This window comes from Alexandromys fortis, unplaced genomic scaffold (assembly GCF_014885135.2).
Source record: "Alexandromys fortis isolate MF-2015 unplaced genomic scaffold, M_Fortis_MF-2015_v1.1 scaffold_41, whole genome shotgun sequence".
NCBI classification, from domain to species: domain Eukaryota; kingdom Metazoa; phylum Chordata; class Mammalia; order Rodentia; family Cricetidae; genus Alexandromys; species Alexandromys fortis.
This window is the reverse complement of record NW_026067923.1, coordinates 2,595,830-2,611,891: the sequence shown is the minus strand read 5'-3', so window position 1 is coordinate 2,611,891 and position 16,062 is coordinate 2,595,830. Positions and strand designations below refer to the sequence as shown.

Sequence of the window (16,062 nt, the reverse complement as noted above, 5' to 3'; positions counted from 1 at the left end):
CTTTATTTATGCATTCTTGAACGGCATCTTTATTTATGACTTTGTAAATCAACAACTTTGTGATAGGAGGCTAAAGTCACTTAGCTAATTACACATTCTTGATAAGCAGTATAATAACCCCTCTGCAGCATTCTCCATTAGCTGACAGCCTGTAAGTCACTGCCGCTTTTCTCCTTTGAAAATAAAAGAATGAATTTTCTTTAGTTGTTTCTGAGCACTCCCTGCTTCTGCCACACATCTTCTTAAGCATATTACGAATCTGACCCAGACTATGACCTTAACTTTTATAAGTCGAGGTTCAACTCTACTTTACCCAACAAATAAGAGAAACAATAATAGTCGACTTAATGCAAATATTTATAATGGAGAGTTGATGATTTTGTTATTCCAAGTGTCTTCCATATAATCCAATCTCATAAAACAGAGTGTTTGGACACTCCTTTTACACAAAGATGCCATGATGAAATCTGACCTGTTCCAGCCAGATTGGAAGTGCAAAGAGCGATGGAACGTACAACACTGGAATATTAATACGACTTCTGTAGGAAGACTGAAAAGTCTACCAAGCTATGAGCAAGGTCAAAATAACACTTAGAATATTTACTGCTATAGAAAATCATAGACTCCTATGAGAGATTTCCTGAATGTTATATAAAAATGGAGCATGGTCATGCCGCATTCAGATGCGAGCTTGCAGCTGTCAGTGTCTAGATTTGCTCAATCTGGCTAGAGGATGATTTGAAGGTTGATTTAATTGTAGCTTCTGAATCACGTTCTCCCCATGTTTTAAATTGTTTAACATAAATATATAAATGCTAAAGGCACTTTGAGACTGTAAATATTTCACATAAAGAATAAAATATCTCATTTTCTTCTAGGAGAGTAACTGAAAATAAAAGCAACTCTTGGGGAAAATATCACTATTACGTCATAATGGAAACCGCCTCATAGTTGTGGCCAGTGTGCAGAAGGATCTAAGACTATACCAACATAAAACAAAGTTTTTGCTTAACTAATCATTGTGAATAGGGACACACATCTGTACATGTTCAGTAAGAGACCGGCTGTTAAGGCAGTGCTGTTTGGGTTTCTTAGGTAGCGTAAGAGTGAGGAAACCTTTTTTTTTTTTTTTTTTTTTTTTTTTTTTTTATAAGGAAAGAGAAGGCAGAAATTGCATCCATAAGAGCACTACCTATAGGAGAACACAGGCACCAGCAATGAGTTTTCCCAGTATGGTCTGCTCAGCCTGAGCTCTCCTGACTCACTCCCCAGCATCAGCTAATCATCTTCTGGGAGAAGATCTGATTCTCCCTCTATAAACGTTTACATCGTTTTCATTTTCACTTTTATACATACCTCCTTTTCTACATATTTTCTTGCCGGGTTTTCTGGCACATTCCTTGGATATTCTTTTTACTGAAAAATGAATAGAAGACTAGAAAATAACATGGCGCCCCATCACAGACCGCCGGAACATGCAACACCACTGTCTAACTTAGTGCGCTCCTGCTTTTACTGAGTTCCAAAGAGCCCCAATTCGCTGAGCCTGCACATGCAATGAGGAAACGCTGATGCGTCTTCTCAGACGTCATTTGGTAGGAAATGGAAATTTGGAGCCCATTTCTACCTAAGTGTACGTGCTGTGGAGGAAAGAAAATGAGTAGGCACAGTGAAAAAAGAACAAATACACAGACACACAGAAACAAAAAGAGCGGCATGCAAGCATGTAAAATATGTCTACATGCCAACAGGAAAAGCCATGCATGCTACCGGTACACATGAATTAACATTATTCAAACTTAGGATAGAAAATAAACGTATCTCCCTGTGTTCCTGCAGTTAACTCACCATCTTCAGTTGGGACATAGATGTTTAAGTATAGGCAGTCTTCACTCTGGTCTTGTACATATGATGATACCACATCCAAGTTATTAGTGAACCAAACAGGAAGCATAACTTCAGGCAATCTGCCATCAATGATATTCTGGGGACACACAGGAGCAAATTGAGTAGCATTCCGGATATCAGACCAGGGAGACGGTGGTTCTGGAGGCTGAAAACGATGTTCACCTGTTGGTGGAGCAGCATATGGAACGCCAAGAAACTGAATGACAGGCCCCAAAATTTCATTATTGAGTTCTTTCTTAATTCCTCTTATCTTGCCAAAGTTAGTGGTAACCAATGGGTCTACATCATCCAATTTTTGAGAGAGCACGTGGACAGTCTGCAGCAAACATCCCAACAAACAGAGAGTCAACGGGGCGCCCAACCCCCTGTGTACCACACAAGCCATCATGGCTCTCCAAACATAATTTGGCCACATGCTTCTGGGACGCGCCATGGTCCCACATTAGTTGTCTAGCTCTCTGGTACAGTGAGGCAAATATATCTGTATCCACTTGGGAACCTTGAAACGATGGTAGAATACACCTCCAGCTTCTCAAATGTTAGCTTGGGGAGGAAAACTCAAGGTACCCTTCATGCAGCAAAGATCTCCCATTGATTTCCCACAGGTTGAAGCGGCATCTTCAATTCTCACTACTCATCAGACCATCTCCTATTGACCGGTCTGCTTTCCATAGCAGCAGTGTGGTGGGAGTGGCCATTGACTGTAGATTTCCCTCTTATCAATCAAATCCAGTTAACCGTAGGTCTATATTCTAGAGGAAAAAAATTAAAAGAAATCATTAGTAAGACAAATTAGCAGACACGGTGATACCTAGATCCTTTACAGGGTGTAGAAATACATTAAGAGTGGCTAGAGCTGGGCAAGTTGAACACCACGAAGAGAAGATAATGACTCGATCTAAGACTAAAGGTGAAGTGATTGATAATTAGATCATTGAGCAACTTGCCCGCCGACTCTGCATGTGCTAACATAGAAACAGGCTTTGTCAAACACATACTTTGGGAACATTGTACAGTACAAAGATTTTTTTTTCATCAGCACTGCAGGTTATAAGTAAAAATTTCCTCTTCATGAATATTTTAATAATTTCAACTAAATAGAGAACTGATCGACAACCCTACAATTAGAATCCCATGAAGAGAAAACCTTTTTTCCCAAAGAGTTAGTGTGTAATGGAAGATCAATTTCTAGGGATGATTGTACATATTAAAAAATAAGTAAAAGGAACTATCCAAACCAATATTTATAGTGAACACAAAACTAATGTATTTTAACCTACTCCCTCATGAGTTCTGGTTCCTGGGAACATCTCAGTGGTACAGGATATATAACTTAGAGAAACTTACTTTAAACCTAGGGTAAAAAACTGAGGGTGGCAAGTGCTAAGAGAAAACACATGCACGAGAGAAAGAATTGGCACCTTTTCTTCAGACTAAAGATATTTTCTTATCTAACTATATGTTTCAGTTCACAATAGGTTTGCAACGTGCAAATGAATTTCTGAGTCAAAGTCAATATGTTTTAAATTACAAATTTTGTTCTCACTGTCTGTGAGAGATCAAAGGAAGAATACAAAAAAATGAGCATAGTAATTTAAAAGAACAATCATACCTAATTGTAGCATCTTGCATATTAACACTCATCAAACATCCCATGCTGTTTATTCAGTGCGATTGAAAATGCATCTGAACAAGCTGTAATTCTCAGCGCATGCAATCCGCAGGCTCATCTCGCACCAACTGTCAAGAGCATGCAGCGCAGGAAACTTGTCTTTTCGTGTGTGAACCACCCTCTAAGGTGCTGATTTCTATCAGAGATGGTCCTAATCTGTCGTGGTATGGGAAGATTCGTGAAGAAGCACTGGCCTGGCAGTGACACTGTCCTGACTTAGTGACTTGAAGGAAGAATGTAAAACTGTACAGGTCAGTAGGAGTTCGGTTTGGGAGCTCCTGCGCCTTTAGCGCTGAAGGTAATAATGGCGCTGGAGGTAATAAGAAGATAGCTATCTCTCTTCAAGATTATTCCAGTCTGTGTTAATTGTCATGTAAGCTTAGACCCTCCTCACATCCCAGAATTCCTGCATTGACAGACGATTTAGATACACACTCAGGCCTTTAAAGAATGTATTTTGCCCGTGCATGCTCTGAATCACGTTGGGCCCCAATGGGGCTGAGTCCTGTTTGCCTTTTTCTGTAAAAAGATATCATTTTACCACCTAAGGTAGGGACCCTATGGGGAGACCTGGAAAGGCTTAGTCAACCTTTTTACTCAGCATTGTTTACAATTACATTGATTTCCAGACATTCTCCTTCGCACGATAGGCATCTCATTAATATTCAAAGATTCTTGTTTGGTTATTAAAAAATAACACTCCCCTTTACACTTACAAGTCTTTAGCTTCCTTAATTGTGTTAAGATAAAAACAGACTCCTGGTTCCTGTTGATAGCCTGTTTTAATAGAATGTTGGATCAGAATTCTGCATGGCATGGTGAATTTTCTAATTTTCCTGTTTTGTTCTGTCCAAATATTTTGTCCAAAATATTCCATGTTGCATGGTGTAATTGTGGAGAACTATAGCATTGATCAAAAATTATTTTCTGACCATCACTATTGTAATAACAATCTTTTAGGTCAGGTAATAAAAAAATAGCTTGTTTATATTAGTGAGATCTTTAAAAGCAATATGCATTTAAAAGGTGTATTTTGACATTTTTCCATTTATTAATGTTTCTGGAGTAGATGTCAAATTCTTAGGCTTAAGGCATTTACATTTTATTTAGTACAATCTTATAAAAATGGGCACAACTCACAGGAAATGCAGGTTGCAAAAGGTTAAATATACTGGCCAGGGTCTCTGCTTACGAATAGCAGAACCAGAGCCCAGGGTCATCTGATCTAAAGGCCACCCCCGACTATTTCTATTGCACTGTCTTCAACTTGTAATTATGTATAAAACCTCACTGTGGGCTCTAAGACAGCACAGCAGGTAAAATGCACGCTGTGCACGCATCAGAAACCACGGTTGGAGACCCTGGGGTCTCGTCACTTGCACAGTGGCACACACTGTGACTTCTAGGGTAGAGAGTCAGAGACAAAGCCTTCCCCAGAGCTCATTGGCTGGCTAGACTAGCTGACTGGATGAACACCAGATTCAGTGAGAGATTATGGTTCAAAATATCAGGTGGAGAGCAGCTGAGGAAGACACCAAACATTAACTCCTAGCCTCTGTATGCATATGTATGCAGGTGTTTTCCTCCTCACTAAAATGTGTATACACATAAGTGTGTAAACATGCATGCACACACAGACATACACCTCCTCTCTTTCATATGTGTACATGCGCGCACATACACACACAAATAAATCTCCTCATGATCCTATAAAATTTGACATTGAATTATAAAGTACATATTTTTGTATTGTATTTCTTTTAAAATATGGAGTCTAGAAACTACTCTAATAACTTTATAGAAACAATTTTTGCTTGTTTTTTAAAATTGTTTTTATTGAGCTATATTTTTCTCTGTTCCTTTCCCTTCCTCTCCCCACCCCTTTTACCCTCTCTCAGAGTCTTCATGCTCCCAATTTTTTCAGGATATCATGCCTTTTTCTATTTCCTATGTAGATTAAATAAATATATGTTTCTCTTAGGGTCCTCAATGTTGTCTAAGTTCTCTGGGATTGTGAATTGTAGGCTGATTTTCCTTTACTTTATATCTAAAAGCCATTTATGAGTGAGTACATATGGTATTTGTCTTAAAAACAAATTTTAAATGATTTAACTTGTTCTTGCTGGTAGTTTATTTTATGTGTTATTCAATTTTTTAATCAATAAATTAAGTATTTTTCAATAAAGACAGTGATACACTTAATTTTACACAATTATGGTCATCATTTTACAAAAGTATCTCCTACATTCAAAGAGAAAGGAACTTTTTCTGTACTTCACAGTCCAGTTAATAGTGCACCTTGAGGTCACTTAGCCTGATATCCTGCTGAGTACTCGATCTGCTTGTTTAACTTCTTTTCAGAGAACACTGCAACAGCCAACCTTGCTTGCCATGGAATTTCCACAAAAACAGCTTTTAAAACAAAAACTAAAGCATAGCTGTATTCTTGAGTCATGCATTCTTCTGTGCCACTGATCCATAGAGCAACATGTGTGCATATGTGTGTATGTATGTATGTTCTAGCAATCATTTGGTGAGAAAAATAAACAGGTTGAAAGAGGTCTTTTGGAACAAATACCTGCCATGAAAGTTGGAAATAACATAAGCTATTGCTTCACAATTAGTCTTTTTACAGTAAACACCTTGTAAAACGGTTAAAATTCCTTATGATGTATCTCTCATTTCTCCCCATGTGATGTTTTCTGTGCTGTTCAATAATTCCAGATTGAAGCCCTTTGTTAGAGACAAGACAGCGTAGAGCTAGTAGAAACATGTGAGCTACGTATCACAAACAGGGGCAAGTCAGAAACCACAAACTACAGACACATGGAAGACTTAGGAAAAGTGGAGAATTCAAACTTAGGCTTGCTTTTGGTAAAATTAATTCAAAAGGAAGTGTTGAATTTTCCTTTTTAATGCAATTCCAACACAAGTTGGTGCCTCTGAGGTTATCTTTAATATCCTTTAGTGACTAACAGACAGTCAGGTTGAAATAAACATGTGGGTAATGACTTGAATTCTTACTGTGGTGGATTGAATGAGAATGTCCCCCATAGGCTCCGATTTCAAACACTTGGTTCCCAGTTGATGCTGTCTCAGGGGTATTCTGGAGAGGCAGCCTTCTTGGAGGAAGCATGGAACAGAGGTAGGCTTTGGGAGTTTACAGACTCACCCCACTTCTAGTTCAAGCTCTGTTTAGTTTTTACTGAGAATGTGCTGCCCCAGCTTCCTTTTTGGTCTTCTTGCTGCTGTTTCTGCCCTGAACTTACAGACCACCCTCTATAACGGTAAGTCTTAAATAAACTCTTCCTTCGTTCCTTGCTTTTGATCACAATGTGCTATTTCAGCGACAGAAAGGAACTAACACCACACCAACAATGAGATACCATTCAAATGAATGAGAGAGCAAATGTCCACAAATGACACATAAATAAGTCATAAAATAATGTGAAATTGAAATTCTATATAACCATGAAAAGAAAAGATCTAAAATACCAGTGTAGACAAAACTGAGTTTGTAAAATTGAATTTCAAACTAATGTGAAAACCAAAATATTATTCAAAAATGTTAAAAATGCAAAACAGCATTATTTATTATTAACAAATATTTAAATGTGTTGTAACAGGTAAGTTGTCAACACTGAATAATAATTAGAAGGAACGGGATTAATTCCAGCAATTAATTAACTGAAACCTAAGATGGATAACTTATTGGTAAGGCTTTAAAAGGACAACGATTGATTGCAGCAAATTTGACAAATTCTCAGTATCTAATAGTGCTGGCTAATACACACAAGGAAAACATCTTCATTATGAATTCTCTATATTCTCTTCATATTCTGAATAGTTTTAAATAAATAGAATAAAATAATTGAATAAAATATCTAGGAAAATATGATCAATGTATAGTATATACTTGTATGAGAATGCCCTGATGTAGCAAATTATCAAATATAATGAATGTACCCAATAAAATTTAAAAATAAAACAAGTCCCAGGCAAGTCTCATATTACGAATAGATTAGTCTGTCAGCCCAAGAGAGATTAGGCTTCTATAATTTAGTGATAGGAAATCTTTGTTCATAAAATCTTCTTTTATTTCTTCACCTAAGTTGAATCATGTATGGTCTTCATAAGACAACCTATAAATAATAAATAGTATTCCACAAAGGATCCTAAAAGGTGATATAGCATATAACATTCATTTTTCAGTAAACAAGCTGGTTCCTCCACTAGACTATTCCTTGATAACCTAGGTTCAAACCAAACTAGAATCTTTTGAGGATATTAGAGAATAATAATGTCCATATAATATTTCATGCAATCAATAAATATTTATTGAGAGCTTACAATGTGCAAGCCAATGTGCTAAATATTAGAGAATGTTAAGAAATGCCTGCTGATTGTTTCAAAGTAGCCTGTAATATTATAACAAAGAGAGTCACATGTAAATATAAGTTCTGCTGCAGGCTGTTATGTGATAGATGGCCAGAGACATGGCTTAGTGGGTAGAGGATCTTGCTGTTGAATACAGGGACACACACAGTAGGAGCCTTTAATTGGCTTTCATTTGCTGTCCTGTGACCTCCACATGCATACAATAAGTAAATAAAAACATTGTTGATGTGTGCTCAGTGAATACATGACAGATGTGGGAAAGTGATCCAGCATGAACAGACCTCTATCATTACATAGACACCTGTCTTATTAAATATCAGTACCTGTTTATTATCTACTTTGCTTTATAAGTGATTGCTTGTATTTGTTTTATTATTCAGCCAGAGTTTCCTGTGCTGAATTTCCTAGGATTTTTATATGCGTATATTTAGCACGTTTATGCCTGTTCTTAAATCTACATAAAATTCTTTGTAAATGGATAATCTCAGTTGAACTAAGTCAAGAGGCTTACCACTAGAACCGCATGGTCTTGATGAAGACCCTTAGCCAAAACTGTCATACACAGGACATTCTTTAGTTTTCAGAACACCTATGTATCTATAAAGTCAACATTACAATTCAATTAGTGAACACAGGCAAGCACATTGCATATGTACATATATACATACACATATATATGCCATGCAACCTTATGATTACAGTCTTAAACTCTTGAAATGGTTCATTCTAGTTGATTCTATTTCTATTTGCACAAGAACTAAAAAACAAGGTTCATAAGTGTTAAATGCCTAAGCCTTGTCCAGCGGATATGAGAGGAGCCATTCAAACCCCTTCCTGCTCTCTTTCTCTCATAAGAGAACTCCTTGCTCTGCACAGTGTTGTCATTACCTCCTCTGCTTCTCTACCCATCAGCTGAATGTAGAGCTAAACTTTGTTTGACCCCTTGGAAACATAAGTATAGACCAATTCAAATGCTTTGCTGATTTTCTGGTATCTGTAGAATAATACTGTGAGTTTTGATTTCAGTTTTTCTGAAAAAACATCTTATTGAAAAGCAAGTATGCAAACATGGAGCTCAGAAATAATGAGGGTAGCTGGGCTGTGATGGCAGAGTCATTAATCCTAGCACTTGGAAGGCTGAAGAATGTGGATCTATGGGAGTTTGAGTCCAAACTGTTCTACAGAGCAAGTTCCAGAGAAACCCTGCCTGGAAAAAAAAAAAAACAAAACAAAACAAACAAACAAAAAAAAAACATAACAAAAAAGACCAAACAAACAAACAAAAAGAAAAGATTGAGGATCAATTGCATTAACCAAATATAAAGTTTTGATTTTTATCTATGAGTGGTACCAAATCCATACTTAGCAATAGTAAATAATGGTAAAAAATGACAAGTTAAGTAAAATTTAATTAATTTAATAATAAATGTTTCAGTCATTGATCAAATTTGGCTACAGGGCAGTAAGGTGCCTGTGTGGTCAGTTCACTGAGAGTGAAGCTCAATGCCAGCAGATGGCTTTACATGTCCAAGTGTTGGTAGCCAAGACACAGAGACAGCAGCTATGAGTCTACAGTGGAGAATACTGAAACCGATGCATGAATATTTGCATAAGGCATTTTGTTGTCCTGCTTTTTGTTTTGTGTTCTTTGCCCATATAAAGGTATTCAGTGATCATGGCTGAGTTTTTTATTAACTAAATACTTAAAGTAACTAGCAGGTAATCACTTCTCATAGCAAATATTTAAAAAACATTACTAATGTCATGGTTTAAAAGTTGTTTGGCATGAAAAGATGAGACAAGTCTACCTGTAGTCAATGGACTATGACTGAATTATGACTCTATCATAATCCATTGACTAGAGCTAGGGGAGTGAGAAGGAAGTCTCACAACAAATATGAAAGGATGCACGTTAGGGAACATATTCCAGTGAAACCAGTAATAATTTTTCATGGATGCTATGGGGCTCATGCTCCTTGAGATCAGCCCAGATTCTTAGGAATGCCAGCCTGTAATTCTGTGGGATCATTCTCACCCCAAATCTCCACCTATGAATTGATAGAAGGAAGAATGTATTAAGATTCCCTCACTTTGCTTTGGGGATGTTCTTATGGGATGTTCCAAAAAACTTTAAACTTTATACTTAGTGAACTTATACTAGAAGTTAAATTTTATACTTAGAGAAGATAGTCTTCTCTCTTGGTCCCCCCCCCCACCAACACATATTGAGAAAAACCAACCTGGGACAGAAAGGGGAAATATTTTTTCTGCTAGGAGGCCATACTCTACTTTGACCAGAACTGAAGGAATGAATGCTGGATGCAGTTTCAAGGCAAGCAGGAGCTAAACCCCACACGACCTTCATTAAGAGGCTAAACTGTTTGGATTTTCTTTAGATTTCATCAGCAAGTGATGGAAAGCCATCAGAATCCCTATCAAGGGAGGAAGATTTTCAACTTTATTCATAGGAAATTAAACTGGCAGCTTGTGGAGCAGGGTTGGCCACAGTTAGGTGTCTACAGCCCACCTCAAGACAATTATACATGAGAAGGAAAGAGAGCACCTTTGAAGTAGAAAACTAGAAGAAAATGAAGTAAGCTTGACTACTGCGTGCATTTGATCTAAACCCAGAACCTTCATAAGGTGGGCACAGCATCAAGCACAGAGTTTCCTTTGGAAGGTAAAAGTGTTAGCACTTGCCAGGAGAGTCACTTTGTAGTTATTGTTGTTTGTCAGCGTGAGTTAATGTGTTAGAATTTATATAATTGGATAAATAAAGTTATTCATCTTATATCAAGTTACAGTTAAAGTAGTCTTTGTCAAATGGACTACTGGTAAGTCTATATAGATTTAAGGAATAATAACTAATAATGTTAATAATAATAATCACATCATAAGTAAAGAACAAAGTCATTAAATAAAGCTTTTCCTTTTACTACAATATCTTTTCCAGCTACATAACAAGATTAAAAGCAACAAATAACTAGTCAGTAACAATAGCAAATCATAAAAAAATGAAAACATCAGTTATATAACTTTGTAAGGGCCTATGTCTACTCCATTAACTATGTACTAAGCCCTAAGCACCCTTGTGCCTTAAACTGTTAATGAGTGCTGCCATAATAGATTCGTAAGCCTTTAAAAAAAACTGGGCTTGTCTTTCTGATCTTGCCAATTCCAGATGTTGCTTCAGTTCAGTGATATTCACGTTTATACATTTGAGAGTTTGACTATCAAAAATATAAATTGCACCATCACAAAGATGTGAGAACCACAGCCTTGAATGGATTGATTGGAGGAAAAGAGAAACAAGTTTTAATTCATATTAAGTTTGAACTATTAGCTGGGTTCATGCAGAATTCTGTAAAACTGAAATGGACCATAAATATGGTAGATCACCAAACAGTCTTCTGAACCATGCTCCAAACATATGTGTCCATGCTATTTACACCTCAAAACAGACATTTATTAAGTATTCCTATCTGAGATGAATCACAAAATACTTTTTAATAGGTTAGATGTTGTGTCCAAGGCCACAAATGTAAGAAAAGGCAGACTGAAGATACAAGCACAGGATTGCCCAACTCCAAACATATGTCTAAATGGGTTTGATACAGAGTGCTCAGCTGTGCACCCTAGTGAGACCAATTCTGTGTAGCCATATGCTCACTGTAGCTGAGTATTTGAGCATTGTGGAGCACATGAGACACCAACAGGAAAGAAAGAGAAAAGGCTGGAGTTTGGCCTGCTGGGGTTAATTAATAGGTATAATCTTGAGCAGCTACAAACAGTGTGGTACTAGAAACTTATCCAGAAGCAATTTATAACCAGGGACAGAAAAGAGGTGATGAACTGGGGTCTGGACCATGAAAATGAAGAATGCTAGAATTATAACGAGCAATGGCGGTAAGAAAGGTAATTCCACTGTTGAGATTACCTGTGCCAAGAATGTAGAAGAAGCTCGTATCAGAAAGATTTAAAGAGGAAAATTAAGAGTGCATTAGAACCATGGTTTAAAGAATGCATATTCTGATATGTAAATATCAAATTTCCACTGATTATATACAAGTTCAAGGCATGCTGGGCCAATGCTGTGGCCATATGAAGATGTAGGTATTAAACAGATGTGGAATGTGGGGTGCACTCTAATGATACCAGCTTTGGTGGATAGAAGTAGGAGCTTCAAGAGTTCAAAGTCACTCTTGAGTACATAGTGAGTCTTAGGACATTCTGTTCTGCTTGAGATCTTAAGTCGGGGGTACTGATGCAGGAATAAGTACCTTCTTCATGACTAAACATGCAATTCAATCTGCTATATCCCCATGAAGTAGAAATCATTAACATCCCTTTGTAAGAGATTGGTAACTACAAGTCAGAAACATAAAAAAAAAACAATATTTCTTATTGAAACACTCTTCAATAAGACAACAGCAGGCCCCATAACTTGTGTAGCGGTACGTCCCTCTCATCTCTGCAGAAGTGGCTCTACTTCTTCCCTCCCTCCTGCACTGTCTTCACTCTCCATGGCCTTCTCCAGTGATGAGAAGCAATGGAGAAAGTCAGATATTGAGAAAAGACAAACACAAGTTAACAACATCCCAAGAAACAGCCAACAACGTTATGTTACAGACCGATTGACAACAGTATACACATCAGTGTTTGTATCAGGGAGCAAAGCTATGAATACACGGTATGAAAGAAGCCTCTCACTGTGGGAGGAATGCCCAGGGGCTTGGGTGCAGCTAGTCCACTAAGGTCCTCCCTAGAGAATTCTCTCTCTATCCATGTTTGCCTGGAGGACCCCTGACTAGCAGCCCTGAAGGCCTGGCTGGCAGGCCATTTCTCTTTTCTTTCATCTTTCCAGCCATAAAAGAAACTCCTTGTCCTCAACGTTCAAAGTATTTATCATCCTCCTAAAATCCTCTCATACATACTATCATAGAAATTGGTCTCTTCAGTTTCTGTCTTCAGCTTCACATTTAGTAAACACGAGCGCAGAACAAAGGAATGCCTGGCTTCTCAAGGAAGCTAGAGTGTAACCAGGAAGGCAAAGCATTATGCAGACCCGTTACTCAGACAACTGTTTAGTCATCAATGGTCAGGAGACAACTGTGGGCTGGAGTGGGAAGAAGGACCTGAATTCTGAAAGAAGATTTGCAAGTTGCAGATTAAGGTCTAGAGGTACAATGTGTCAGACAGACTGAGCCTACAAATGCCACAGAGACTGAGGCTTGTCAACAGAACCAGAGGGAAGATAAAATGGTGCACTTCTGACTGCAAAGGAGAAGGAAGTGATCATGTAAGAATGTGTAGGCTGTCTTAGGGGCAAGGTATTATCTCAGTAAATATCTTGTGCACATAAAAATATGTATATATTAACAGGTTAGAAAGCAGCCATGAATTTGAAAGAGTAAGGAGGGGTGAGTATGCAGGATGGTTTTGAGGGAGGAAAGGGAAGGGGTGAATGAAGTAATTATATTACAATCTCCAAACATAAAAAATTGAAAAATTCTTATGTTGAGTAAAATAAGAATAATTGCAATCATAGAAACAGCATGATGGTAAGTCTGACTTTGATCTTTGAGAATAGAGGCTACTCTTTCACATTCGTGGCTTAAAATAATGAGATATGGTCCTGGAGGACTTGAGAAAATATTTCTTGAGTGAATACCCCTTTACCATTCCAGTGCTCACCATCATTTAACACCATCCTACTTCTGTTTGTGGGTTTGGGAAGCCTGATCTCTCTAAAGGCCTTAGCTTATAGATATTCCTGTAAAGGGGGATAAAGCAGAGCAGACAAAAGTATGCTAAAGTTCAATGACAAATGCCTTCTTATTCAGCAGCAGTGCCTATAGACTGCTAGGGAGATGATGAATTGCTGTCCAGCAAGTCAAGGACTGAAAAGCCACGGCTCCTTTTCTGACAACATGAAGGGCAGGAGCTGGGAGCAATGTCTTTTTTTCTTTACTGTGCAGCTGGACCCTTCTATAATAAACACCTCTGCACTGCTGGCTAGTGCTGGAGAGCATCCTACCCTTCTATAATAAACATCTCTGCACTGCTGGCTAGTGCTGGAGAGCACCCTACCCTTCTGTTCATCTTTTCTTGGGGGTATGGAGGAAGGCACTTATCATTAACTATGTAAAATAAGTTTTGCTTTCTATTTATTCTGAGCATGCTATGAGGTAGCATCTCAAATATTCATTTTAAATCTAGAGACGATTTAGAGATCCTGACTTCAAAATGAACAGAAAGGTGAAGGGGCAAGCATAGAAGAAAGAGAAGGGTCTTAAAATGTCAGGAGCAACAGATTGGATGCATATGTAAAATACTGCAGGACATGTTTTTCAAACCAATGGGTGACCCTGCGATCTCCCTGAAGAAAATGAATAACCACTCAGGAGCTCAGAGGAGACAGCCAGGTGGAGCTGATTGCTTCCCATGATATTAAATTGATGCTTTTGTCTGAACAGGCCACCCATAGGTCACAAGTCATTGCTTGTAGAAGCAACTTAATTATGCTCGCCAGTACCTTATAGAGAAGCTAGCACAAGGGAAGCAGCATGGCATTTCCCGTTCTCGTTTAAGCTTATTTTTGTTTCTAGAGAGTGGCCAGCCTCTGGAAAGAATGAAACCCCCTTCCTGGTACCCTACCCAATTAACATTCCTTTAAAACATCCCTTGTTGCCAGAGAATGGCCCCCACTTTGGCAGAGGAGAAGGGATGCGAAGTTGCTGGTGTGGCTCTGTCCCCCTGTGTCAGTCTTGACCCTCAGAAGGTGATTAGCAGAGAGAGTGGAGATAGGCTGCACCCATTCAGTCCCCATCTTCTGCGGGAGTTGGCAAACACTATGGTGGCTATTGTTTAAGGAGCAGCTGTCTATACAGTTGGGCTGAGACCACAAACTTCTTTCACACAAGGCACCAAGCACCAACAATGGCTTCCTGCAGCCCCCGACCTTGCACAGATTTCAAATGGCAAAAATATAATGCGAGGTATCTTCTTCATGAACAGACATGTTTTTCTTAATACTACAATACTGTTTGATTCCTCACAATCACAAGATTCAAAACAGAATTCCCTTCATGGGCCGTTTATGTAGCACATTAATAAATAAAATATAAATAACCATTTAATATACTCATATGTGTAAAGAATTGCAGTGTACCTTTCAATAAGTTATAAGAAAGGAAATTATTCTATTGCACTAGTAATTCTTAATTAATTCTTAAAATAAAATAAGCTAAATGTGATTGTCATTCAAACTTTTTATTTATTATTTATTTTTTATTAAGATTCAGGATATTAAAATAATCCCTTTGGGGGGAGATATAGAACATTTCTTTAAATTATTTGTAACTCCAAGTAGCTGATTTTATGTTTAAAAAATAAAAGCGGACTCAGGATCCGTTAAGCAGGGGAACATCCCTCCTGCATTGCTGAAGTATTGGCTATCCTGATCAATTCTTGGGAAGGGAAATAGTTGTCTCTCATGGTGTAACCACCAATGAGCCCACCAGGCTCTATGGAATGCTTCTCATCCAATGGTCAAACAGATGTCCCTGTTTAAACTAAATGCATCATAAAACAAAACCAAAAGTCACCAGCCTGGGAAAGGGCTGGTAGTGATGGGGAGGATTCACAGCAATGGGAGGAGGATGTGGGAGGGGAGAGAGGAATGCGAATACATTGGGTTTATGTATGAAATTGTCAGTGCTGCAGAATTAATACACTTTAAAAGACTACCTCTTAATTACATGTAATTAGAATTTGTCACTAGGAATGTTAACTAGGCCAATGCAATTAAAGAACTCCCTGGCCTGCTCTGAAATGAAACTTAATATTTTTTTATAAATTATCAATAAAATAACTAACACAAAGCAAAATGGGGTAAGCTAAGGAATGAAATGGCTTACCAATGGGAATCTATGTAGGCTAAAATAATGTTAATCGTATATGGGGCTAAATCCGGTAATCTTAGTAGTCCATTCAGGTGGTCTTTTTGGCCTTCAATATGAAAAGGGGGTGACAAAGAGCTTATAAAATAATCTAGTAAATAACATCACAACGTATCATATATA

General features: G+C 37.9%; 1 protein-coding gene across 4 annotated transcripts in view; it reads right to left on the bottom strand.

The window, feature by feature from the left end:
• Nlgn1 (neuroligin 1) overlaps window positions 1-2,341 on the bottom strand; it is a 660,587-nt gene extending 658,246 nt beyond the window's left edge. For 3 of the 4 annotated variants that reach the window (XM_050142045.1, XM_050142047.1, XM_050142048.1), the window contains exon 1: window positions 1,849-2,341. In XM_050142045.1, the coding sequence (XP_049998002.1) occupies window positions 1,849-2,341 (493 nt within the window). Of the gene's footprint in view, window positions 1-1,356; window positions 1,417-1,848 lie in introns of all 4 variants that reach the window. The other variant, XM_050142046.1, reaches the window with a different exon arrangement.
• Window positions 2,342-16,062: the final 13,721 nt, after the last annotated feature.